The following is a 27,278-nucleotide window of genomic DNA, read 5'->3' on the forward strand; positions in this document are numbered from 1 at the left end:
CCTTGGGTTTGGAACTGGGACAGCAGGCAGTGGCCAAGTCCACAGCAGAGGGGTGTGTAACCCTCCACACGAACACCCTCAGTGCAGTGGGCTGCATCCCACCCTCAAGGGCAGTACTTGGCGGGGGCACCACAGAGGCCTGGCTGGGACTACAGCTGATTAAAATAATGAGCTGGACCACGACAGAGGACAATGGAGGGAGGGGTGAGGCCCTTTCTTGCTCACAGACTTTCATCATCCTTATTAATTAGTTTCTGCCTCCTTCCAGATGAGTCTAGTTGCTGTCGGGAAGCTGGTTATGCAGTAAGAGATGGCAAGGGGGCCTGGGCATGGGCCAGCAGACCTGAGTGCACCTCTTGGCTCTGACACCCTGGCCATGTCACTGAACCCTCCTGAGCCTCGAGCTTCCTCATCTGTAATATGGGTGCAGTGACCGCTATCCACAGAGGGCTGGACTAGAATAAGGGAGAAGAAATGAAGTGACCTGTACACCGTGGATCTTCAGTATTTGGTCCCTGTTGGAATCACAAGCTGCAGGGAAATGATCTCTCTTTGGTTTCAGGGTTTGCATTAAGCAGAGGGGTGTCTCCTCAGAGCTCAGATCTGGTACAATCCGGGAAGAGGGCAACTGGATCTTGAGAAAGACCTTTCTTATTTCCTTGTTTCTCTCCTTGTCAATGCCCAACTCAGGAACTTCCAGAAAATATTCCCACAAATTCATGACTAATCAGGCCCTCAGCCCTTTATCATTTACGTGCGAGGGATCCTCAGTTCCATTCAGGGCCTCAGACATCCCTCAAGTGCCTGCTACGTGCCAGACTTGTTAGCAGCGGGAGTCCAAAGACTCTGGGGACAGGGACCCTGTTCTCAGGAATCAAGGTGCTAAAGGGGGCCTGAGAGGAGGCCAATCCCAACAACATGGTGTGTCCCCATAGTAGCAGAGCTTGCCTTTGAGGGATGGAGATCATGAAGCCAGGGAGTCATTTATTCTCACTGGAAGAAAAAGAGAAGGCTTCATTTGGCAGGTCACACCTGAGTGGGATTTTGAAGGATGAATAGGAGTTTGTCAAGGGAAGCTACTGAAACATCATCCCCAGTCTCCTCCCAATTACCATCCCCCCACTTTCTGGGGCCAGTGTGGATCTTCTGCCATTAAGAAGCTTTGTGACTGTGGCAAGTCCTTTTGTCTCTCCTGGCCTGTTTCCCAGGTCCCTTCCAGCTTTAACGCATGATGATTTCATGTCTGTACCTAGATGATGAGAATTTCTAAAAAAGTCCTCATATTTGCAAAACACTTTCCAAAAGTCTTTGACATTTTCTTTCTTGCCAAATTTTTCCATCCATTTTTAATGAACTTTATATATTAGAGAAGCCATGATCATGTCATAATTTCTCAATATTTATATGAATAATTTTTATGTTGTGTGATAATTCTTTTCTTGTTTGACCTTTTAAAAAAATTTTTATTTATTTACTTGGCAGCATAAGCAGGGGGTAAGGACAGGCAGAGGGAGAAGGAGAAGCAGGCTCCCCACTAAGCAGGGATCCTGATGTGGGGCTTCACCACAGGCCCCTGGGATCATGTCCTGAGCCGAACGTAGGCAGACACTTAACTGACTGAGCCACCCAGGTGCCCCTGACCGTTTTTTTTTTTTTTTTTAAGATTTTACTGGTTTGAGGGAGAGAGAGAGAGCGAGAGAGAGCGACATAAGCAGGGAGGAGGGGCAGAGGAAGAAGGAGAAGCAGACTCCCCGCTGAGCACAGAACCTGATACAGGGCTTGAACCCAGGACTCTGAGATCAAGACTGGAGCCAAAGTCAGATGCTTAACTGACTGAGCCACCAGGCACCCCAGCCCTTGACCTTTCTTAATGCAGATCCCAGGCTTACAAAGTTGGCCACACTTACCCCTTTTGACCAAAGAGGAAACCAAAGCTTGGCAAGGAGAAATGACTTGCCCTTTGCCGGGAAGTGGCATGGTCAGGCCTCTGATCCGGGTCTTCTGACCCTGAGTTTAGGGTTCTCTCCACTGTCCCACGGGACCTCTCACACACCCCACAAGACTAAAATCCCTCTGTCGGTTGTTCATAAACAATGCCTCATGGATCCCTTGCCTTGTGCAGCTCCAGGTCAGGTGTTGCTGCTGGCACAGAGTTGGACGAGTCAGGAGCCCTGGGTGCGGAGGATGCCAGGCCCCACCCTAAAGACACTGCTTCAGGGAAAGAGCTAGGCCAGAGGCGCTGAGGGGCAGGAGGCAGGACCTCGAGGATTGTCAAGGGAGAGCTCTTTCAGCCAGAGAGCAGGAGGCAGGAGCAGATGGGGAGCAGGATGGCAGGAACACTTTCCTGAAACAAAATCCAGTCCCTAAATCCAGGACGAAAATGCACCTTGTCCCTAACATCTGTCTGATCTCTCACCCTCCTTTGGTTTTCTCCGGAGCCCATTTCATAGGTATCGCTGATTCATTTATTTGTTTGTGGTCTGATGGCCCCCGGAGAGAGTGAGCTCCACGATAACCAAGACCTGATGATTCATAGCTGTGTCTCCAAGACCTGGAACAGGGTCCGCTCAGAGAGATCTTCACTGAATATTTGTAGATGGATGGATTGATGGATGATGGACAAGTGATGCCTTCACCGGTGGTCGCCCCCACCTTTAGCAAAGTGGTTCCCAAACTTGCTTGCATTGGAAACATCTTGGATCTTTAAAAACTGCTCACAACTGAGACATTTGGATTCAGTTGTGACCCAGGCACTGAGCTTTTTTTTAAGTTCCCCGAGTCAGCCTAGTGTAGTGTTTGGGAACCCCTGCTTTACCACCAACTTGAAGAAGTCATAGCCACAGCGGCCTGGGCTGGCTGAGGAGGTGGGGAGGAGGGGGGAGGCATTTGGAGGAGAGGAGAGTGGTTCATGCTTTCTTGAATTTGCGGCCACCTGACACTACCGAGTGTAAAGGAAGGGGAATTTCTTCTTCCTTGCCATTACCCAATCCAAGTCACAGAAGACCTGGTCTGATTTCCTCCTCCCCTGCCATCTCCTCCTCTTAGATGGTCAAATGAGTCAGAGGAAACTCGGGTTTTCTCACCATTTGCCCCTTCTGTTAGGTTTGCATGAGTAAGAAAACCCATTGTTCACATGTGCCCAGGTTGACAAAAATAGAGCTTGGCCTCTCTGAGCACTGAGCTGGGGCGAGTCAATAAGGACCAGTCCCACCCAGTCTGCCAGCCAGACATTATAAGGAAAAACAGGTCTGGGGCAGAGTGCTACAGGAGTCCTGGCCAAGGGACAGTCACCAACACCTAGCTGTTTGCCAGTGGGAAGGGGCTTCCGTGTCCAAGGCAAACGCCTGGGTCCAAGATCTGCTCCTGGGCTAGCCAAGGGTTGTAGGATGCGAAGGGACCTTAGCGACATGCCATCTGAACCCCATCTTCCCAAAGGAAGGAAGGGTCCCGGATGCCCTTCTCTTCCAGGCACAGTACAGGTCCCCTGGCCAGGCTCCTGCAGGAGTGAAAGGGCTCTGGGATTCAGGGGTTGCTCCTATTGTTTCTAGATGGCAGGTGGGAACCATCTTCCTTGGGGGTCAAGAAGCCTCTGTAATCCCAGGGTTCTGTTGGCTTCCTTAGTACCAACTTCTCTTTCTAAAGCTACTACTACTACTTACAGACCTAAGTGGAAGTCCGTATGTAAAGCAGTGGGAAGTGGAGCTATTCTGGCTCACCTGAGCATCCCCTCCTTTTGCAGGGTCTCCAGAGAAACCTGCAGGTTCCCAGGAACCGACTTTGAGAACCACTGAACCTGGGACTTGTATGCTTTTTTTCAGCCCTGGTATTATTTGTGTAGCTGTTTTCTTGTTTGTCCATTTGGCTCATGTTGGTTGGCCTCAGTTGCTTGGCTAACATCAACACTGAGTAATGTTCGGAGAACTCTTTTCCTAATTATGCTCTTTTCCATAATTATGTCATGTATGTTCAGCCAGTCCTTCCATATGGCCCCAAACATGTACAAAATGTTGCCTCTTTACACCATCTGATGGTGAGCTAACTCCTGCCTGGTGACAGCAGAAGATGACAAAGGTGGAAGGAAGCTGTGGCACAGAGAGAACTTCCTAGATTCTCTGCCCTCACCTGGCTCACCCAGGTGAACACGGGTTTTCCACCCCCATCAGTATGTGGAGGCTAGTAACTTCTGCTTGTCAACATGCTGTCTGCTTCTCTCTGGCTTTGGCATCCAGACAGGAGTATTCCCAACAACTATAGTAAAAGAAGTTGCAGGACATAAAAAGAATTAATGAGAGGGACTTGTCCTCTGCACATTATTCTCGGATAGATTCCTGGGGAGACTGTTTCTGTTTTTAATGAGATCCTTTGGAAATAGCAAGTCGAAGCCCTTAGGAGACTCACAGCACCGGGTGGGCACTGGAAGGGTATCAACTGCCCATCACTCCCCATCTTCTGCCAGTCATTCACCCCTCAGTAAAGCATCCCAGCCAGAGCAGGAGTGGAAGTGGGAGAGGCAGCCAAGGAGCCCGAGTTTCAGTCCCTGCTCATCTGATACCTCAGGGTGCGGTTTGGACAAATGCCTAGCCTTCTCTGAGCCTCCATCTTTCCATCCATAAAATGGGGGAAGAGCACATTAGCTCTTTCTCCAGAGAGCCCTCCTAGCTTAAACTCTAAACACAGCTAATTAAACATCTAAAACACAGCTATGGGAAGGAACCAGGTTAGCTACTGGGAGACCCTCATGGCCCCCAATCCCATAGGTAGGACTGTGCTCAGGAGGGGGGACTATATTTCCCTAGTAATTCTCTCCCAGGCCAGCCCCCATGTGAATGAAAAACACTGAGTCCCGTGGGAGCACTAGCTTGGGCTGGAGCCCTCAGTTTCCACGTCCCATTTCAGAAGACAGCCTTCCTCCCCTACCCCAAATTATCATTGATCCCCTAAACCCCTTGGAAGATGTCAGGGCCTCTCCCAAAAGTCAGGATTCTCGGGGCACCTGGATGGCCTTGTCGGTTGGGTGTCTGACTTTTGATTTTGGCTCAGGTCATGATCTCAGGGTCGTGAGATCAAGTCCCGCATCAGGCTCCACACTGGGCATGCGGCCTGCTTGGGATTATCTCTCTCCCTTTCCTTCTGTCCCTTCCCAACCCTCTAAAATGTCAGGGTTCTAAATCATCCTGCAAGATGTTTCAGGTTCTAATCCTCACCTCAGTTCTCCCCAGCCTCTTATCACATGGTCATTGGAAATGGCTGCTGTTTATTGAGCACCTGCTATGTGCCAGGCCTGTTCTGAGTACTATATGCATGGGTCCAGACTATTTTGATCCTCACAATAATCCTGAAATACATACTATTATTATCTCCAGTTTGCAGGTGAGGAGACGGAGACACCAGAAATTAAACTTGCCTTGGCTCATCCAGATGACCTTTTACAAGGTGGTAAAGCCAGGATAGAACCCTTGGCTCCAGCCCTGGAGCTCATATCCTGAATCACTGAATCAGACCAGGGCTCATTTATGCTGCTGGTCATCAGAAGCTACTATTTATTGAGTGCCTGTAGCACAGGAAGCATTGAACTAGACACTTATTTTATCATTCATTCAAACCTCCCAACTGGAAGAGGAAAGGTCTTGTTTCCATTTTATAGAGGTGACAGCCCGTGCTCAGAAACAGCGAATGACTTGGCTGTGGTAAACTGTAGAATGAGGCAGGCTTCAGACTCAGAAGTGCTCAGTGCCAGCATCTTGTGACCCTCTTCTCAGGCACACTGCTTTTCAGGACAGAAACCTGGAGATGCCACTCCCTCCACCACACCTTTGGGAAGAATAAAGAGGGACGCTAGAAACCACTCCCTCCACAGAGCCCTCCAAAATGGCGATCTGGGGGCACCTGGGTAGCTCAGTGAGTTAAAGCCTCTGCCTTTGGCTCAGGTTATGATCCCAGGGTCCTGGGATTGAGCCCCTCATCGGGCTCTCTGCTCAGCAGGGAGCCTGCTTCCCTCTCTCTCTCTGCCTGCCTCTCTGCCTACTTGTGATCTCTGTCTGTCAAATAAATAAATAAAATATTTTCTTTAAAAAACTACTAAAAAAAAAAAAAAAGAAAGAAAATGGCAATCTGACTACCCCTAATGAGGGTGGGGTGGAGGGTACTTGACACGTTCTGCTCTTCTTCACTGACTTTTGCCCCAAGCAAGCTAGGACCTAGAACAGCGCCGATCACCTGAGGTTTCTGCTTCCCTCCCCCAGTTCTGGATGGTCCTCTCATGTGACCTGCTTTCTGGTTCTCCACAGCCCGTAGGGGCACCATGAGACTCAGAAGGGAAGAGGGGAAACTGAGACAGAACCTCCTGGATGCAGCTACACCTTGAAACCTCACAGGAAGCCACTGAGCCAAGGTCTCAGGGTGGAGCTGGAAAGGCAGAGGAGGCCCAGGGCGCGTGGGCTCATTCATGCACCACACCTGTGGTGAGTGACTAAAGTTAAGTGCACCCTCTGCCAGGATGCACAACAACTCATGAGGTAGGTTGACCCAGCCCCATTTTACAGATAAGGACACTGAGTCTCAGAAGGGTTACATAACTTGTCCTAGGCCTCATAGCTGGCAAATAGGATTGAAACCCAAGTCTATGTGATTCCAAAGCCCGTGTTCCTTATGATATAACAGCACTTCTGCATGTTAGGGACTGCGGGAGTGGACCCAAGCAAGGGTGAGAAATAGTCCATGGTGCCCGCACAGGGATCTCTGACCTGCAAGACCATCAGCAGGGAGGAGAGGGTCAGTGGTGGTAGGGTCTCTGCCTCACCCCCACTGCCCTAGCCTCCCCTAGCACAAAGCCTCTGCCAGGAGGCCCTCCTCTAGCCAATGCTGTCCTTTTTGGAGAGTTCCCTGTAGGGCTCAGAGCCTCAGTGGGATGCTTTGCCTCAGAATAGGGCCCCTGGTAGACAGAGAGGCAGCTGGCAACTTCTTTGCAGGAGAGATTTGGGGGAGAAGGAAGTTGAGAGCAAAGAGCCAGAGAGAAGGAGGCAGAAAAGCTGAAAAGCTCTGTGTGTGTGTGTGTGTGTTTGTTGTTGATGGAATTGAACCAAAGCACACAGCTGCCAACAGGCCCTGCCATGTCCATGTGCCACCCTGTTGGTCAGCGAGGACACAGGGAAGGCAAAGGGGCCTTCATGTTGGCCTGAGACAGACAATTAGGAAGATAAATCCCCCAAAACTTACCCCCAGTTGGACAATGCAACGCTGACTCAAAGGTAAACATCTGTATTATTTGCTGCTTTACATTTTTGCCTTCTTTAATCCAAAGCATAGTGAAGAGTTATGGGGGGTGGGGAAGGAGGCACATTTTTTACTTAAATTATGTTTACTAGGATTCAACACAGAGTACTTTCTTTTTTATGTTTTCGGGTTGTTTTTTTTTAAGATTTTATTTATGTGAGAGAGAGCATGAGAGGGGAGAAGGTCAGAGTCGGGATAAACAGACTCCCAGGGATGCGGGACACCATCCCGGGACTCCAGGATCACGACCGGAGCGGAAGGCAGTCGCCCAACCAACCGAGCCACCCAGGCGCCCCTTGTTTTTAGTTCTTACTGCCCCTTGGTTCTTTGTATTCCTGGGCTGCTTCTAAATACAACTCCTGACTTTACGAACGAAAGGACGAAGACTCAGACTGGTGGCGGGGGTAGGCGAGGGGGCTGGGGGTTTGGCAGGTCTTCCTTCGGGTCCGCAAATGTGAGCGCGGAAGCGCTGGTCGGAGTCTCGCCGTACAGTGACCGCAACAGTGAGCGTAGTCGGGACCCGGCAGCGACAGCGACAGAGCCCGCCAGGCAGGCTTGCGAGCTCACAGACTCGGTCTCCTGGAATCTGAAGGACAGGGCAGTGCAAACCCGGCGACCTTAACCTCGCGGCGCGGGCTCGGGCGGGCTCAGGCGAGCCCCACCTCCCGAGGCGCCCCCTCCTCGGGTGGGTAGCCCGGGCCTGCCTCAGGGCCGCGACGCCATTGGTCCGCACCGCCCCAGCCACCTGCCCCTACCTTGGGGGCGGGGTTACCTGGGCCCCGCCCTCCGAGGCTCGGGTTCCCAGACCCGGCTTCCTCCTCCGGCCCCGCCCCCGGCGCGAGCCCCGCCCCCTTCGATCCCCGAGCCCGGGCGCCTCGTGATGTCACGGCAGCTTTGATACAAAGAGCCCTTCGGCCCACGCGGGTCTCCCGGCAACGGGCGCGGGTGGGGGCGGGGCCGGCGCCTTCAACTGCTGCCGAAAGTGAGCGACCCGCCGCAGCGCGGCGGGGCTCTTCTCTGCGCTCCCCGGGCTGCCCGCCGCGTCCCTACCCGCCCCTCCAGCCCGCGCCCGCCCGCTCCTCGCCCCTCCGCAGCGCACGGACTCGCCGCCTGACGGGGGATGCGCACCTCGCCCGCCCCCGGGGGTCAGGTAAGCGGCGGCCGAGGGGCTGGTGCTCGCGGGGCTCCGGCGACGCGCACCTGGCCGGGCCCACGGCTCCCGGGCGGGGGAAGTTATCGAAGTGCGGAACTTTGCCCGCAGCTCGGGCGCCCGCTACCGCCCCGGGAGTGTCCGCCCTCTCGGCCCTGGCCGGGGAGGTCGGGTTACCTGCGACCTCGCGCGCGGGGCCGCAGAAAAGAAACCTCTGTTCCCGCTGCCCTTCCCAGGCCCTGTGCCGGCTCCCAGGTGCGGGGGATGAGCAGGGCTAGCTAGCCCCGGGGCGCGGGGAGAAGGGGCCGCTTCTTCGGCGCAGTTTCCGAGAAGTGTTTTTGGAGGGATCTAGTGGACTGGACAGGGGGCTGGTTTGCCAGGACGCCTTCCTCGGGACCCCCGGCCTCCGCGTCCCACCTCCGCTCCCAGCGCGCCTTGCCCCACTGGTACCGGTGTTGTCCCAGCTCCCTGCCCTTGGCTCCGCCGTGTCCCCGGGGGAGCTGTGCCCGGGCGAAGTTTTTCCGTAGCTCTTGGCGGCTGCACCGAGCCTGTTCCCGGGTTCCCTCGCTTCTCGGAGGGGCTCTGCTGGACAAGGAGGAGAGCCAGCCCAGTTCGGGGCTTGGGGACAGCGCCCTAGCCCTTTCCAGCCAAGACGTCCCCGAGGCCAGAGGTGTGTGAGGAGTCCCAGCTCTTTGCCCTCCGGCCCCCGAGAGCCTGCCAGTAGTAGTTGCTGTTGTCACCGCCGCTTCTCTCTGTGGGCGACTAGCGTCTCTGAGGTCTTGGCAGAGCAGCCTCTGGAGAACCAATTGCGTCTGTGCTATGGGAACCTGGTCTGGACTTCGCTGGTGTTCCTTCTCCCCCGTTCACACCCTCCAATGTACCTCTCCATTTATCTTTCTCCCCAGCCCTGCTCTCCCACAGATGGCTGGTAGGTGACACGTCACTCGCCCTGAGAGACAAGCCAGTGTTCCTTGTTTTATTATTTACAGGCCGCCTCCTCACAGGATTGTGAGCAGGCCAGATTCCTGCGCTCAGCCTACATTTTTTGCCTTGGCAAACCCCCCTGGGGTTAGTTTCTAATGGTCCCCCAAACCCCTCTCTTCCCTTGGTGGAGGCAGGTGCTAATCTTCTGGGTTCCAGGGAAAGGGGTGGGGTATTCCCAGTTCCTTCCCCTGGTGATATGTGGCAGTCAAGTTAGGGAAAAGGGAATCTCAAAGGGGAAAAGGTGACCAATTATAGGTATATCAGACCTATGCTGTAGGGATCTCTGTCTTCCTGTTTGCAACCAGTCAGCTCAGCCTTGGTGGAATCCTTGGGTCACTGCCACTGACTGGGGTCTTGCCTTAAGCCAGGCACCAGCTTGCCCAGATAGACTGGCCCAAACCAGACCCTGCTGAGCTTGCATGAAATCCTTCTTCTGTGCCCAGGTGCTGGCATACAGGGACACTTCCCTGCCGGTAAGGCATTTGCAGGCTGTAGGGAGACTGAAAACCTGGGCCAAATTCCCTGTCCACTGCCCTGAGCCCTCAGGCACAGTAATCTACGTTGTCTCCGAGATCCCTGTGACTTCACTGGAGGGGTGTGTGGCCTGGAGGAATGGGGGAAGCCGGGGAAGAACCTGGGACTTGTAGCAGGCATCATGGCTTGGGGGATGCCTTCTGGGGAACAGCCTTTTTACTGGGGGGACCCCAGGCTTTGGTGGAGGGGGTGGGGTGCATGACTAAGGCCAGCAGAGAGATAAGACTGTGCCTAGGGAGGGACCAGACTAGCCAGGCCAGGTGAGCCATGGGAGATGTGACCTTTGCCCCAAGGAAGACCATCGGGAGAGACTACCATAAAAAGGACCTCTCAGCAAGTAAGGGAAGAAAAGAAATCTGCCCAGCAGCTTGCCTTGAGGAGACTCTGGGCTGCAGTGGGAGAATATCCTAGTGGATATTCCGCTGGCCCCCACACGCCCATCCTTCCCTCTCTTCCGAGCACTTTGCTCTTCCCTCCCTCAGCACATTGGCCCCTTTGTGGCCTGCGAGCCCCCTTCCCTATAGGTGGGACTAGCTGCCCCCACATCTAGGGCTTTCTCTGAAGCCCTCCTGGAGACCTCCTGGCTCTCCCCTTCCCACATTCCCTCCCTCCCCATCTAGGTAGCTAGAAACTTCCTTCCCTAGGGCTGGCAGTCCGTCTTCTGGGCTGACTTTTTATGCCAAGGGATGTTTCACAACTGATCTTGCTTACAATTTTGCTTCAGTTTATACATTTTAGCTGTGGGTATGGAGGAGGTGGAGGGGAGGAGGAAGACTCGCGGTAAAGTAACAGGTGAGTGATCCCTGGAAGGCAGACCTCTCAGGACCTTGTCTGGGGGAGGGACAGCCTGGGCATGGGGTACCCACTATCTGGCTTTTGCTCTCTGTCTCCTGGCACAGGGTTCAGTGCATTTTGAAAGGGAAGCCTCTTTATCTGGTCTGCCCTCTTTATCTGGGTTTGGCATTTGGGGCACAGTACCTTGGCTTTGCCGGCCAGGTAGAACCCCGGGCATGGGCTCTGTCTTCTTCTGGGTCTGCTCCGTTGGCTCTTGACTCAGGAATGGGGTGTTGATGGTATCAAATCACTGGCCTTTCCAAGGACGTGGACCCCTTGGGGTCTTCCCCATGCTGGTCTCCCAGCTCCATTAATGGGTAATCCTTCCCCGTGATTGGCTGGGTATGACGAGACAGCCGCGTTGACTTGGCAGACCCACCGTTTGTCTTACTAGACATGTGGGACCACCTGTCCAGGATGTGGTAGGGCCAGCCCCTCTGTCAGATGGCTTTCCAGGGCATTTCCCCATTTCTGTTGGCCCTGCCCTCACCCAGCACATCACCCAGCATAGGCAGCTCCTCTGCAGACACTGGAGCGTCTCGTCTGTGCCAGCCCCCATGCTGGGTACTTGAAGTATGGCAGCGTAGGGCAGCAGCAGTGCCTGTGTCCGTGGAGCTCGTGTGATGGCCGGCAGGCAGGGAACAGGTGCAGCGCACGGGTGGCCGGACTGCAAGCAGGCCAGTGGGCCTTGTGGACTTAAACAGAGTGGGCAGGGAAGTCCTCGCTGAGAAGGTGGTGTCCTGACAAAAGAGGTTCAGGTCCAGGGAGAGTCACTGCAAGGGCAAGGGCCCTCAAGGGGGGGCCACGGCCGACCAGGCCGAGCTGCGATTGGAGAGGGATCCAGGTCAGGGCAAGGGGCACAGGCTCACAGAGATCAGGGACCTCACATGCTGCCAAGCGAGCGCCCAGACCCCTGGAGAACGGGGGATGAGCAGCACACAGTGGAGACTAGACATCCACTGGCACAAAGTGCATTTCCTTGCTCTGTCCTCTGCAAACCCTCGCTATTAAGGTGTCTGGGCACTGAGGCATTTCTTTTCTTTTTAAGGATTTTATTTGTTTGTTTACTTATTTGATACAGAGAGAGCACAAACAAGGGGAGCAGGCAGAGGGAGAAGCATGCTCCCAGCTGAGCAGGGAGCCCGATGCAGGGCTGGATCCCAGGACCCCAGGATCACGACCTGAGCAGAAGGCAGATGCTTAATGATTGAGCCACCCAGGTGCCCTGCATTGAGGCCTTTTTTTGAGGAGAAGTGTCTGCATGTGGCCGTTGCTGCTGTGGACTTTCCAGCCGTTGGCCTGGGTCAGGTCAGAGAAGCCTGTCCCTGTGCAGGTAGAGACCATTCTGGCCAGATGTTATTTCTGCCACACAGATCAATACCAGCAGAACCTGCAGGGCACCGCTTGGGCCACCCTCCTGTTCCCACGGGTCTCTGCTAGCAGGGATGCAAGGCCGGCCCCCCCATCCTCTCCTTCTTGGGCTCCTGGCCTCCTTGAGCCTTAAGGTGTTCAAGCCTTCCTTTTGCTTCCATGGGCAGCACAATTCTGGGCCCTGCTCTCCTGAGAAACCTAGCAAAGGCATTCCCCCACCTGGGCAGCAGATTTGGGTCTAATTTCTGTCTAGCCTAGGCCCTCAGAGAGAGGAAGAGTGTGTGTATACACAGGGAGAAAGAGTGCAACCAGAAATGTGTTCATCCTTGGAGGTGTGTGTGGAGGTCTAGAGTTGTGGGGTCTGCGTGACCCCTGGCCCTGGCCCCCTCTGGCAGGCTGGGACTAGTAACACCCAACGTTTCCAACCCCACTCCTCAACTTCCTTCAAGAAATGGGAAGTTTTCGGACTGTTGGCCATATTCGTAATTGATTCAACCTGTTTCATCTTCCCAGACAAGTGGGTTCTTTCCCAGCAATGTAAACATGATTCAAATGAAAACAGAGCTCTGTGGCAGTTATTACTAATAACTGTGGCCCTGCTTCAGGGAGCCTTTCTCTTTTAAGGGACCAGAAAGAGGAAGGCCTGAACAGAACCCCAGTGTGGGAGAGGGGGTGGGAACACTCGCTGTCTTGAGTCATCTGCTGTCACCCCCACGGTCCTCTGCACTCTGCAAGCAAGCCTCGTGGCCTGAAGAGGGAACTTGTGCTGCAAGAACCAGTGTGGTCTGCAGCGGACTTGGGGAAAGAGGGGGGGGGCAGGGTCTGCTCTTGGCGCCCGCCTTCAGTCCCCCTCTTCAGATAGGAGAGACAGGAATAGCACGTGTCTCCTTCCCGCCCACTGGTTTTCCTGGGAGAAACAATCCACCTCAAAACACAAGTGCCTCCCTTTCACCCAACTGGGTACTCAGCCACTCAATGCCTGTTTTCTTCAAGTAAAAGAAAAATGTTTTGGAGCCCGAGAGTACACGTGTCTAGTCCCCGGCTCTGCGGCCTGCTCGCTGTGGGACGTCCGGCGAGCCGCCTCCCCTTCCTGGGCTTCCGTGGGCTGATGGTGAAAGTAAAATGAGCCCCTGTGACCTGACAAGCCCAGATGGGTTCTGACCGGGGCTCGCTTGGTGCCTGGTGGGTGGTTAGACAGCCAGAGAGGCAGGGTGGTGTGGCGCCCGGGGGACTGGGCTCTGGAGTCCAGCGGCCTGTGTTCGAGTCCCGCCTGGGCCAGGCCAGCGGCTACTTGTGCAATCGCAGACTGTTTACCCTTTCCGTGCCTCGCAGCCTTCCTAGGTAAAGGGAGGACGATGCTAGTCCCTCCCTTGGAAGGCGGGTCTGTGAATCACTGTATGAATGTATGAACAGCGCTTCAAACCCTGCCTGGCGTATGAGGGAGCTGTTATTTTTAGTTCCTGTAAGCTTCCAGTGGTTTGATCCTCACGACTGATAACCTTAGCGCCTAACCGAATTTCTCGCCGGGAGGATGTCTGAGCAGAGGCAGGAAAGTGGTGGAGGAGAAGCTCCACTACCTGGGGGGCTTTACAGGAGGAGTGAAACTCCCCTTTCTCAGCTTCTGTGCTGTTTCAATAAACCAACCCAGCCTCTTGTGGATGTGGGCTCTGGGGCTGGAGCGCAGTGACCAGTGCCCTCATGGCAATCTGGGCACGGGATGCCAAGCACGTCCCGAGGTGCCAGGCAGCTCCCCGGGGCTTGGTGTGGGGCTGTGTGCCTGGTCCTTCCTTCCCACCCCGCCAAGGGGAAGAGGCCGCCGCCCCTCTGCTCACCCTCCCTTCCCTGGCCCCCAGCGTCTTATTAAAGCGTTGCAACTCTGGCAGCCCGCAGGGTCCCCGATCGGGAGAGGAGCCGGACAGAACGATGCAGACTGTCAGCCTCCCCACCGTGTTGTGTGACTGCCCTTGGCCCTGTTCCAAGGAGCCAGCCTACCTGTTCCCCGAGCTTGGCTGCTCGGAGATCTGCAGCTCCATGGGGGCTGGGGGATGGCAAAGCCGACGGGCAGGGCCAGGCTGGCAGGTGGGTGGGGGTCGGGCCAGGCTCTGCGGCTAATATGAAGTAACCTTGAATCAAAAGACTCCTGGTGAAACGAGGGCTCTTGTTGACAGTCAGGTCTGGCCAGCACATTTTTGTGTGATTATCTACAAGATTGCGTCAGTTATTAGCAAAGAAGGACCTTGCGGCAGCCAGGCGTGCATGTGGGTGGTCACGTGCATGTGAGGAGTTGTCCTCTGCCCCCCAAGTCCCACACACAGTCTGAGGAACTGTGCCTGAGTCCCCATTCCCCACTTACGCTGTATTTTACAGACGCTAAGACACTTTCCCCCCCACGTTTTAGCATCTCCAGTTGGTATGTGTGGTACATTTGCTGGTGTGCTTTCATTTCTCAATGTACTTAGAATAACAGTGTACCTTAAAATCCAAGGCGTCTTGGATTTAATGAAACACAGAAACTAGGTGACCTCTGGAGAGCTTACGTAACCTGCCCAGTTTCTTCAAGGAAGGGAGTAGAGCTACCTTGTAGTGGTGGGAGGGTTATGTGAGGGGACACTCACTACGATGTGGTTCAGGGGAACAAGGCTGGACTCCAGGCTGACCTGGGCTCTGATTCCCACCTTGCGGCACACAAGCTGTGTGACCTTGGGCAAGCGGAGCAACCTCTCTGAGCCTCATGTTCTTCTTCTGTCAGATGCCGGTCCTGGCTCCACAGTTGTCGTGATTGTGCATAAGGCATCTTTTCCTGTCTTACTGGGTCTCATCTCAGGTCTCACTGCCCCATTCCAACTGGACTAGGAGGAAAAGTGAGGGCAGAGAGAAGGTTACCGGCCTTCACAAGGTAGCAGAGGGAAAGGGGGTATTATTTATCGGGGCTTCTTGACTTGGTTTCTTTTTTTTTTTTTTTTTTTTTAAAGATTTTATTTATTTATTTGACAGAGAGAGATCACAAGTAGGCAGAGAGGCAGGCAGAGAGAGAGAGGAGGAAGCAGGCTCCCTGCTGAGCAGAGAGCCCGATGTGGGACTTGATCCCAGGACCCTGAGATCATGACCTGAGCCGAAGGCAGCGGCTTAACCCACTGAGCCACCCAGGCGCCCCTTGACTTGGTTTCTAATCCTTGGACATCATCTTTTCCTTCCTTCCTTTCCCTCCTCCTCCCACTTTGCCTGAGTTTTCATTTTCACATGTGTTTCCTTTTAGCAATTCTCCTTCCAGTCTCTCTTCTTCCTTTCTGTAAAAGCTCCCCACATGCAGCCTCTCTGAAGCTCCCCATGGAGGGGAAGAAGAGGGAGCCCTGCCTCGTGGCCAGGTGGCATAGGCCCCAGGAGCCTCTGCCAGCCGTGGTCCATGGCGTGATGTGCTGTGCTCCCGGCAGCCTTCAGCTCAAGCCCACGTTCTGGTGCCGCCCACCTTGCTGCTTCCAGTGCCCGTGTGGCCCGACGCAAGAGCTATTCCAGTGCTGCATACCGGACACTGCCATCACCGAGAGTAGTCTTGTCTTTTCTGTACCCTTTCTGCTGCATTAAAGTCAGACCTGTTCGCATCCCAGCCCTGCTGGCTCTGTGACCTTTTGTAGGTTACTTAACCTCTCTGAGCCTGGGTTTTCCCGTCTGGATGGTGGTTGATGAACAAAAGTACCTGGTACGTGCTAGACGCTTAATAGGTGTATTCTTTCCTGGTCCTCCTCAAACAGTTAAGACCACTCGATGTTTCTTTAGGGGCTCTGGGAGACAGATGGAGGAGCTCAGGGCAGGGAACTGCAGGGGTGCAGGCACAGGGACCTGGGCAAGCAGGATGTGTCAGGCAGCATGCAAGCCTCGGGGACGGAACAGGGTGAGCCGTCAGGACCTCCACACCTTTGGGGAGTGAGGCTGATGAGGTAGGCTGCTTGCTAAGAGTGCAGTGGGCTGCGTGAGGTGCTGGACTACAGCGCGTGGGGACATCCAGCTGACCATGGGCCACCCCAAGCAGGGCCTCAGCGAGAGCTGCTGCTGGAGGGAGACCTCATTCTCATCAGAAGGACCCTCTGTTTCTCCCCGTCTTGAGATCCTGGTGAAAGCCAGTAGCCCAGCTCCCTCTATTTTGTGTGTGGTGCCTGGGTTCCCAGCCCCCTCTAGGTGCTGTCTGGACTCTGGCACAAGCGTTGACCCCCGTCCTTGGTGGGTGGCAGAGGCTATGATGAGTTCCCCAGCCCTGAGAGAGACAAGGCTGAGGTTGGGGCACAACTTGGCTTACAGAACACCTGTGTCAGTGGGTCTGGTGGCCCCTTTGGGGACCCCCCCTGGCAGGAAGCAAGCCTGCCATACCACACGGCTCCTTCCTGGGAACAGGGGAGTGGGTGGGTCAGTTGTTCCAATGCTGGGATGGGAAAATCACTCCCCTCACCCGCCCCGCCCCAGATCATCCCTCTCTCCTTAAAGTGGCGTACACGGGCTGAGGAGGAGAGGGTAAGGCCACCTCACCCACCTCACCCAGTCCTAGGGAGAGAGTCATGGGAGCAGAGAAGGAGCTCATGGGACTTGTGCCTAGAGGTGGCTCTAGGGCTCTCTGCATGGAGGGAAAGAATTAGTCCCCTGGATATAGTGACGTTCTCACTGGGCCTTGTTTAGGGACAGGCTTTTGTGGCATAGGGAGGAACTGTGTTTCAGGCATAAGGAGCCAGAGCGTGAGGGTAGTGATCATGTCCGACAAGAGCTTGGGGTACAAGGGGAGGGGGTGGCAGGATCATGTCCGGAGGCTGAGACCAGCTGGACGGGGCTATGTGTGCTGGGCTGAGACGGGGGCCTGGTTTTGTGGCCATTGGCAAGCTCATGGGGTCTTTGACAGGGACCTTCTTGGACATTCTGTAGCCTTGTATTCCCCCTGGGCACCTCCTGCCCTCTGAGCCCCAAGCTGTGGCTTGTGTTCAGACCCAGAGCTCTCACCTGTTCTTACCACGGGACAGCCTGGGAAGGGACCCGATCTGGCTTTGCCTCCCTGGCTTGTGGCCCCCAAGCTGCGCTCTGGCCAGCAACACTCTGGTGAGTCTGGCTGTGCGACAGCAGCCCTGGGGACACCTGCCCAAGGCACTGGACCAGGCAGAGGCAGAAGGATAGGAGGGAGCACCCGACCAGAGCCTGCTGGGAGCACTGCTGGGACTCTGGGATGATGGGAGATGCCTGAAGGTTATAACAGTAGAGGCAGGGGGGCTGGAGAGTAGTGGCAGAGGAGTTCCCTGGTCCGTGGCCTGCCTGATCCCAGTCTGTCGGCCCTGGAAGCTCTGGCTGTTAGCTCTGGGTAAACACTGGAGCACTCTGCTTAGCCTTCCCAGACTGAGGGCTTCTATGCCAAGAAAGGGATGAGGTAGGTACTGGCCCCAGCTCTAGACGGTGGGTCAGCCCTGCTCGGGTGTACTCTCCTTGAGGCAGATGGTGGCCTCTCCCTGGGAAGTTCACATCCCCTCATGGGAGGGTGCCCCGTGAAGGAACACTGCTCTGCCTGGCCGGCGGAGCTGGCCTGGGCCACTGTCGGCCCATCCCAGGCTCCTCTCTACCCCTTCCTTAGCATCATGGTAAAACACGGAGCCCCCGAAGCAAGCCCCACAAACTCTTGACTGTGTGAGTAATTAAGCCCTCACTTCAAACAGCCACATCTTTAAAAGCTATAATTTGTAGCCCAAAATAGCTGCCTGTTCAAAGAGCCAGGAGAGCCCTTGATGTGTGCCCCTTTCAACTTGCAGCCTGTGGATTCGCCTTTGACATTTGAGTTGTCCGACACCCCTGGCTGTGGTTTTTCCGAGCCACAGATCCAGTGGCCGGGTGGGAACGCCGCTTCCCAGCATATACTTGGGAAATCTTATTTTGAGCATTTAGATCTGGTGATTGATGTCCAGGGCTTCCTGGCTCGGGTTCACGTGACTCTACTTTTCTGTGTGACCACCCATGCTAGGTGAGGTGGCCTTACCCTTTTGTGTGACTCGCAATTCTTCTGGAGAAGAATCACAGCATAACTTCAGGGGAAGGTAGACTAAACTCTGGACACTGGGTTCTTACCTATAAGGAGGAGAGGGTATTTATGTGCAGGGATTTGCAGGGCAGAAAATGAGACCCTTTCAGTAAAGCACAGAGCAGACACTGGCCACGTGGGGGGTACTCCCGTGTGTCCCCTTCCCCCAGCTGGCCTCTTGTTGTAGACCGGCCCTGTGGATTCGGGTAGGTACTTGCAGGGAGAGGGGTACCGGCCCACGGGAAACACCTCCCTTGACCTGCAGCTTCGCCATCAGCTGACGTGCCTGGAATTCTTGGGGCTGGCTGCTGGGCTTGGTTTCCAGATGTGGAAGCAATTTGAGTTCTGTTTTCCTAATCCCCAACAGTTTGCTTCTCGAGTCCATGTTCTCACTTGAATATCAAGACCGTTGGGTCTCTTTCAGGGCAAGGGTTAGGCTCGATGGCCTCTTTGGATCCCTTTTTGCTCAGGAGGTAGGTTCCCTGAGGCACTCTGATCACTCTGACCCAGGGCTTTGTTAGGACAGTCACACCCCTGTCAAGGGCTTATTCCCTTTGGGAACAGAAGTTCACCGTGGGGCCACCTCCCCTCCATGGTTTTTCCCTGGAGATGGATCACTTAGCCAGAGGCAGCTGCTGTGTCTGCCTGACCCTAGACAGCCAGCCGTGAAGGGGGAAGCGGGCTCCGGTTCTGGCTGGGTCTGGGGGTGGGGGGCTGGTGTCCCGGCTGAGCAAGGTGCCCACGTGTCCCAGGAATGATGAGGGCCCTTCTCCCCAAACTGACCACAGCGGAGGGAAGAAATTTCAAAGGACCAGAAATACCGTCTGGCGTGGATAAACTGGTAATATCTTGCTCAATTACGGAGAGCTCCTCACCGCGGAGGTGGCCTGCCCCGGCTCAGACTATAGTTGCAGGCCTAACTGCTGGTCTCTCCTCTTGTAAACCATCCACTTTTTAGGTAAAATAACTTTTACACTTGTATTATAACTACACTAAATACAGTTCTAGGCAAGCAGAAATTGCCTTTGCCATTTTAAATGTCTCTGGATGAACTCCATGTACACGTTCCTTTAAAATTAAACATAATACATATACTATTGAGGGAACACAAGAAATGGAAATAATGACTTAGATTTATATATATGGTGTTTAGGAAACATCATTCTGATAATTACAGATCCGCCAAGCTTCAGCTTCAGCAAAACAGTCTCTTTAGAAATCGCAGTACCTCCAAATGATCGCGCGAGAGAAGACAGCGTTTCCTTTGAGGAGAGGAACAAACCTCCAGTCCCTTGATGAGATTCTGGAGACCCAGTAGGTCTCTTTGGAGGCCGAATTGAATTGACCTAGACGGAATTTGCCTTTATTATCAGGGTGGGAAGGTGGGGGACAAATCCAGGTGGGGCCGAGGGGCACCATACAGGCTTCCGAGTGGGGGAAGGAAAGGATGGTCGTCAGTGAACAGCTAAGTACCACAGTACCACACACCGGCTGCCTTGAACCACTGAGATGAATTCTGTCGCACTTCTGGAGGCTAACCTTCAAGATCGAGGTGTCTGCGGGGTTGGTTTCTTCTGAGGCCCCTCTCCTTGGCTGGCGGATGGCTGTCTTCTCCCTGTCTCTTCACATGGTCTGTGTGTGTGTGTGTGTCTGTGTGTGTCCTAATCTCCTGCTCCTCTTTAGGATACGAGACCATTGAATTAAGGCCCACCACGATGCCCTCGTTTTAATATGATTGCCTTTTTAAAGACCCTATCTCCCCAAATAGTCACACTCTAAGGTACTGGGGTTGGGACTTTAACATATGAATTTGGCGGGTGACAGGACACAGTTCAGCCCATAAGAGGAAGTTCCTTCAAGCCATCTTCCGAAGCGGGGAGGAAGAGGAGTGTGAGCAGAGCCCGGCATCTAGGGAAGGAGCTCTGAGTGGAGGGGATGGGAGGCAACTCTGCCTGCAGGCAAAGGCCCACTCTTGATGATGGGCCCTTCGGTGCTTCCCAACGTTCTGATTCCTGGTTCGCCTTCTAGAACCTGAGCCACCATTGCTGCCTGATCTGACCATTCGGAACCTAGACTGCTCCTCATTCACCTCGTGGGGTTCTGACCCTTGGGATTGTATTGGTCCACCAGGCTCCCTGTTTCTGCTGACTCTGGCTCCGGGGTGTAGCATTCTTTAAGGAAGGCTTCACTTTTGCGTGTTCCGTTTAAATGGAGCTAAACTTGTCAGAGATTTTCCACTTTTCCTTAACCCACTCAGCAAGTTTGGGGCAACTATCTTTCATGTTTTAGATATTCTGCTAATATACTGAAGAAAAAAAAAAAAAAAGACCTGTAAGAACCTGTTATGGGAAGCCACTGAACGTGGGGCCAGGAAGTCTGTGTAACTCCCCAAGGTTTTGCCTGAAGCACCCCCTCCCAGGCCCGGTGGTTCCAGAGCCCACCATCCAGCTCCTGCAGTGGCCAGACTCCATCAGCCACACAAGAGGACCCCCCACAGTGTTTCATTTGGAGCCCAAGCCAGCCCCTGCAACCAGGACAGACCATCATGGTGCTGGTTGGTGGGGGAGACCGCTCCAGCAAGGATTTGCTTGCCCCAGCTGCCCTCCAGGGCCTCAGCCGTGTTGGCTTTATCTCTCATGTAACTTTTTTCCCCCTAAACCATTTGAAAGAAAATTAAGCAAGACCTTATCAAAACTAAGGGTGCTGTTCCTTCATAACTATTAGCAAGCATAATTAGCAAGCGTAATTCCCTAATATCACCCAATATCTAGTCCATATTCCAGCTTCAATTTCAACTCCAATAGGACTTGCTAGCTAGGTGGTGGTTTGCTTATTTGTTTGAACTGGGATCCAATCAAGGTTAACATTTAGCTTTTGTGTCTCTTGATGAATCTAAAACAGTGGTTCTTAACAGTGTGGTCCTGGGACCATCAGCATCACCCAAGAACTTGTTAGAAATGCACTTTGAGATATTTTGTTTATTAGAGAGCCAGAGAACAAGCACGAGTGGAGGGGGGATGGTAGAGGCTGAAGCCGACTCCCCACTAAGGGAACCCAGGGACGTGGGGCTTGATCCCAGGATCCGGGGATCATGACCTGAGCTGAGGGCAGACCTCTAACTGATTGAGCCACCCAGACACCCCTAGTAGAAGTTAGATCTTAAGGCTTGATTAGAATTGAGCATAGGAGGCTTGTCCTTAATCTTGTGTCCAGCAATTAGTGATGCTAGGTTCGATCACTGTTTTAAAGTGACAATAGCCTGTTTTTACCACGGTCGAAATATTGTGGGGGGTAGAGGGTGTTCGGAGGGTGTCAGGTGGTTCTTTGGTACCGTGCCAGTGTCTAGTCTAGTTCCTCGTCAATCTCCAACCCAATGGATTTATTCTACAGTTGGGGACAGTGTGTGATTTGGGCCAGGTCTCGTTTGCGTAGCTCACACCTTCCGTCTCTCTTCTAATTCTGTTGTTTGCCTGCCCCATCAGTTACCAAGAGAGATGAATTAAAATCTCCACCGCTATTCATTCGTTTATTTGAAAGTAAGCTCTGCACCCACCATGGGGCTTGAACTCCTGACCCTGAGATCAAGAGTCACGTGCTCTACTCGCTGAGCCAGCCTGGCGCCCCACCCTCCATTTACTTTTATTTTGGGCCTCTGTCTTGGTGTTTATGTTGTGTTGCTTATAAACACCACGTAGTTGTTGTCTTTATCTAGTCTGGTGGTGTTTGTTTATTAATAATGTGGTTTTATTTCATTTTCATTTTCTGCATTGCTACCATGGTTGAGTTCTGATCTTTGGTCTTCTTTTCCTCTTTTTTTTTCTGTATCCTTTCAGATGTCTTAAGCATTTTTTATTCCATTTTTTTTCTCCATTAGCGCTTTAGTAATACATTTTTAATTTTGAAGAGCGGACTTTTGAAATGCTTCGACATGCTTTTGGAATGCAAGTGGCGTGGTGGGGGAAGGGGGCTTGGAGGGTCTCCCAGTGGAGCGCGTGACCCCCTGTGACGGGCGCTTCCAGTGGGGTCCGAATTCTGGCCCAAAGCCTAACAGCTTGAAAACCAGACCATGGTGGCCCTTCCCTCACCCCTTTGGGACTCGAATGCCACCCAATGGCCACAGATTTTCTCTAGAGCCAGAGTGCTGGCTGACTGACTTACACTGAGCAGCGTGCCCTGGCTGTGAGCTTGGGCAGCCCAGCTTTCCCCATCGGTCACAGGCTTCCAGAAGCCTGCTGTGATCAGAAGGGGGGTGGGTGAACTTGGACATGGGGGAGCTGGTTAGCAGGGCTGCATGGACATTGAGTGATCTCAAGCTCTGGTGCCAGCTATGTCAGACCCCACAGCCTTTGGGGCAGACTGGCTATGTGGGGCAGGCAGACCAGACCCCTCTGGCCAGTACCTGTGTGGGTGCTGCCAGGTCTGCTACAGACTCTCCCTATTAGATTCCTTAAGACACAGTCCCTCTGCTTTGCCACTGTGCGGGAAATTTGCCTACCCTTGCTCTTAGGTTAGCTGTGGGGGGAGGGGCGGGCTGGCAGACACCCTCATTTCTGAGTTTTTCTGGGAGCTACATGTCTTTTCTTTCTCTTGCACTCCTGTGACACTACCTTAGCAGCGTCTGTTGGGAGAAGGGAAGCGTGAGACTGGGGAGAGAGACAGTGCAGGAGTGTGATTAAGAACGTGGAAAAGAAGGCCCTTTGGGCTTCCACACTCCTTCCACTGTAGGGGCGTGTACCATAGCAGGGCCTCCATATTGGAGTGCCTTTGCTCTATGCAAATGGCCTGGGAGCTCTTGAGAACCGTGAGCCTTACTTTCTCTTTCTCTTCTCTCCGGTATCAGCCTGAGGTTCCACAGCTGGTGGGGGCCAGATCCAGAACCGAACCATGTCTGCCGGAGAGCCTCAGTTCTCCCACCTATAAAACTGGGTAACTTAGGACTTCCGTCCAGGGGCCAGGGAAGGAAGTGCACACTGGAGGGGTGATCTGGCCACACTCTGATCTGGCCCCTGGGGACGGGAACAGGGCAGTCTGTCCTATCTTCTGAACGTTGGCCTCCCCCACCAGAATGGGACTCTTGGGCTTTCTTCATCTGACCGCGTGCAGTCGGTCCCCAGGATTGGCCAAGACAGGTGATAAATGAACTCTAGTGGCTCCCCTCTTTGCCCTTGACCTTTCTGGGGACAAGCCGGGGCCTCATACCTGAACCAAGGTTACTTCTGTTCCAAATTTGAGGCTTAGACACCAGCCTCCCTGTATAGAAGCTTACCTCCCGCTTTAGTCCCACCCTCGCCCTTTGACTGGCGGCCCAGCCACACTTTGTTGAGCCAGAACCGTACCAGCCACTGATGTGCACCGACCCCCACCCACAGAGCAAGGCTTGGCTTCAGGGCAGGGGTTGGCAGCCACAAGTGGGTGGCAGGTACAACCGGATTGCTTGCTAATCTCTGCTGTTGCCATGCCTGGATGGGTGGCTGAGTGGTGGTGGCTAGGGGATCCCAGCCCAGGTAAGCCGATTCCCTCTCTCCGGACCTGGGGGCGTTGGCATCCACAAGTTAGCTCCCTAGTCTTTAGCTACCTGTGGTGAAGACCTAGAGAGACCCCGAGCAGGCCTGTCCCTCTTCCCAGGCAGTGGGTTGGCTGGGATTGTGACAAGGGATTTCATCCCCAGCCCCCTGCACCTCCGACCCGCTTAGCGTCACCCAGACATCCTGACTTCTCCCCTGCACCAGGCTTGGTTTGTGTCCCCCACCTCCCTGCTCTCCGCCCAGTAACTTCCCTGCAGTGGGGTCCCACGTGTGCCCGCCAGTGTCTGGCTGCGAGGAAAGCTGGGATGTGCCGAATCAAGCTATTTTTACCCAGTCCTGTCCCTACAGAGTTGTTCTTTGGCTCTGAGTTACTGCCTGGGAAGCGGAGCTATAGCCAGGGCTGGGGATGGATGAGCCGGAGCCTCAGAGCCTCCTGGCCTCCCCTGCCCAGCCTGTGTCTCAGCCTGACACTTACTAAACTGTGTAATTAGCGTGCAGAGGGAGTGAGTGGAAGGGAGTAAGTGGAAGATGGCCCCAGTGGGAAGAAAGGAAGCACCTGCACCTCTGTAACTTGCAAACTTCAGGCTTCTAGAAGCTTGAACCCAGCCAGCATCCACCTGGTGTGTCGCTGGGGGTCAATGGGATAGGGTCCCAGGGGGTTGGATAGAGGCCATCAGGCCTGGAGACACCCTGGTTGTCTTCTCTCAACACAGTGAAGACCATAATAGCTCAGATTTATTGATCCTTCTCTGTGTGTGTTTAGCACTTGTACTAACTGGTTTCCTGATGACCAATAACTCCCTTCTGCAGATGGGGAAACTGAGGCACAGAGCAGTTCAGTAAACCTAAGGTTGCAGAGCTGAGGGGTGGAGCTGGGGTTTCAACCCAGTCAGTCCACCTCCAGAGCTCGCTCCCAACACCGTTCTGCACCCCTCTCTTCTCTGCCATGTTCCCAGTACCTGTGAGGTACGGAGCAATGTTCTACGTAGATTCTTTATGGCAGAACGGTGCAACCCTGTTTTCAGATGAGGCTCAGAGACTGAACAGCTTGCCCAGGGTTGCACAGTGGCCAGTGAATAAGCCAGGCAGGCACCGAGGCCTCGGGGTTACCGCAGCTGGGCTCTTCCCAGCGCCCCATTCTGCCGTGCAGTTTGCGGCCACAGGTACCCACCACTCACCGGCCATGTGCCCCCCGTGATGCCGACTGCTGGGGGTTCCGACGCAGACGTCCCCATGGTGACCCCCTTGAGGGCCTGCCTTCTCACAGGGAATGTGGAAGCGGGGTCCTTTGGAGTCCACGCCCTAGCTGTCTCAAAAATGGAGTAGTGGTGTGCGTGACTTGAAGGTGGAGTGCCACTGGGGCGGTTGGGGGATGGGGAGGACCAGATGAAGTCCTCAGGTCTGGGCCCTGCCGTAGCCCCCTCTGGCAGTGTGGATGGCAGGGCATTGTTGGCCCCTCTGAGGCCGGGATGACCTCTCCCACCATGGGTTGTTTTTTTTTTAACCGGCTGTTGAATTCAGCCCATGCCAACTTCCTACAGAGGAAGGAGTGACTTTGGGGCCTACTGGCAGGCAAATGCTGCCCTCCCTGGAGACGGGCCTCCATGGCCAGTCTGTGTGCCTCTGGGTTCCCACCTCTGGCCTGGCCCAGCTGCATCCAGTCCCAGCCAGAGACGGGCTGGGAATATGGAGGGGGGACGCTGGAGATGCAGACCTGCCCTTCCAGAGCAGCTGGTTAGGGCCTGTTTTCCCAGCTGCAGGCCTCCAATCTCTCTAGAAACCCTTGGTTTCTGATAATTCCCCAGACCTAGCCGCTTGAGGAAGGCGTATTTCCTCATCTCCAAGCCGATGAGTAGTTAGTGGCCTGTCTAGCACCTTCCAGTTACCGCTCATGCTTTGCCTCCTTTCCTGAGGTGTTTGGGATGAGAGCAGGCTGTGCCCACTTCCAGCAGCACCCCTCCCAGGCCCGGTGCTACATCAGGCCCTTCTCCAGAGGGCCCAAAGAGATGGGAGCAGGCTCAGGACATTCCCAAGAGAGGAGCAGGGTTGACAGGACCACTTTTGTCCAAGACAAATGCCAAACCAGTACTGACTGTCTCGACCAACCAGGGTATCTAGTTACTTTTCTTATAGCTGTCTATATATTATTTGAATTTAGGGGGAAACTACTAGAAAGGATTTTGGAGTCCTAGAATTTTTAACTCACCCTGGGCTAACCACAGTGGGTTGAATGAAAAGGTGTTAATATGGGGAGGCAGTTGATTTTAAGAGAAAAGACTGGAGGTTGAGAGTCTGTGTGCATGTGTACATGTGTGTGCACACGTGCGTGCATGCGTGTGTGTGTGTATGTGTGTAGCAAGGGGACGCTGAGGGGCCAGGACTCTGCCTGTCAAGAGTCTGGCTTCTGTGGCAGGAAGTCCTAGGGCAGTGCCGGCCCACTCTGAGCCTCACCTTCCCCAGGTGTCCCACGAAGACTACAAATCCTTCATCCCTGCCCTGTTCGCATCCTGGATCCTCCTCCAGGGCTGTTGTCAGGGTCAGCCGGGGCTGTATGTGTGGGAGACAGACCACCTGCTTTGTCGACTGTGAAGGGCCAGGCACATGTGGACTCTGCTCAATCAGAGGATAAAATTATGCCTGAGAAGGGGGTGGTCTTTTTGGGTGGAGTGACCCCTGTGGGGGCATCTGACCCCTCTGACCCCTCCCGCCCGCCTGTGGCTGAGGACAGGCCATTCGTTCCTCTTGGCCCAGCTGTTGGGAGTGGGTATGTTGCTCTAGGACATCTGGTGAGAGGAGGCCGTAGTCCCCACCTGCCTTTCGTGAGCTGGGTGTCTCTGGGCAGAGTGCCTGGCAAAAAACGGGGCCTCTGCATCTCCGTGTCCAAGGGAACAAACATGAATTAGCCACCGGCAGGCCGGGCCGAACGCCTGCAGAGCATGACTGCTGGTCCCTACCGGGGAGTGTGCTGGGCAGCAGACCCCCAGGACCCCTGCCGACCAAGCTTTGAGAGCAGTATAGGCACCAGTACCCCACAGTCCAGTCCTGCCCTGCCACCAACTCCCTTGGGGCCCCAGGCAAGTAAGTCCCCCCCGACTCATGGGAGAAAGGAGACCCAACTCTTGGGGCTGTGAAGACCAGAAGTGGCCATGGACTCCTGGAAGCCCTGGGGCAGGCCTTCCTCGCAAGCGTTAAGCTCCCGCTGCCGCCATGGCTGAGAAGGCAGAGAGCTCGCAGGTGAAGGAACAGAGCCGGGCATTGCCCTTCTGGGGCCCCCGCTCTCCCCGCTGGGCTCCCTAGCCCCCGCCTGGCCCACGGTGGGAAGCAGGTGGTGCGGGCGGGAATGCCGGGCTCCACACTTACCAACACGCTCCTCTGATGCACACTCTTCTCGTTGTCACCCCGAGATGCAAAATGTGTGACGTGTGGGTTGCAGTGGAGCCAAGCCGGTGGTGGCTGGAGAGGTAGGGGGCCCTCGGCCTGCTGGCAGGAAGAGCTCTGGAGTTCTGGCAGGCTATCTTCTGAGCTCGTGAATACCCTCGTTCGTGAACTGGGGCTAAGAAGCCCTGTT

The 27,278-nt window shown here is 54.4% G+C and overlaps 1 protein-coding gene across 2 annotated transcripts in view; it reads left to right on the top strand.

Annotated features, from left to right (window-relative positions):
• The window catches only part of RAB11FIP4 (RAB11 family interacting protein 4), a 116,994-nt gene that overhangs the window by 71,302 nt on the left and 18,414 nt on the right, over positions 1 to 27,278 (top strand). Inside the window, exon 1 of one of the 2 annotated variants that reach the window (XM_044248358.1) lies at positions 8,299 to 8,422. The exons of the other annotated variant lie outside the window; for it this stretch is intronic. Coding sequence (XP_044104293.1) covers positions 8,393 to 8,422 — 30 coding nt within the window. The 5' untranslated portion in view covers positions 8,299 to 8,392. Of the gene's footprint in view, positions 1 to 8,298; positions 8,423 to 27,278 lie in introns of those variants that run through there. 2 annotated transcript variants of the gene reach the window in all.

This window comes from Neovison vison, chromosome 5 (genome assembly GCF_020171115.1).
Source record: "Neovison vison isolate M4711 chromosome 5, ASM_NN_V1, whole genome shotgun sequence".
Taxonomy (NCBI): Eukaryota; Metazoa; Chordata; class Mammalia; order Carnivora; family Mustelidae; genus Neogale; species Neogale vison.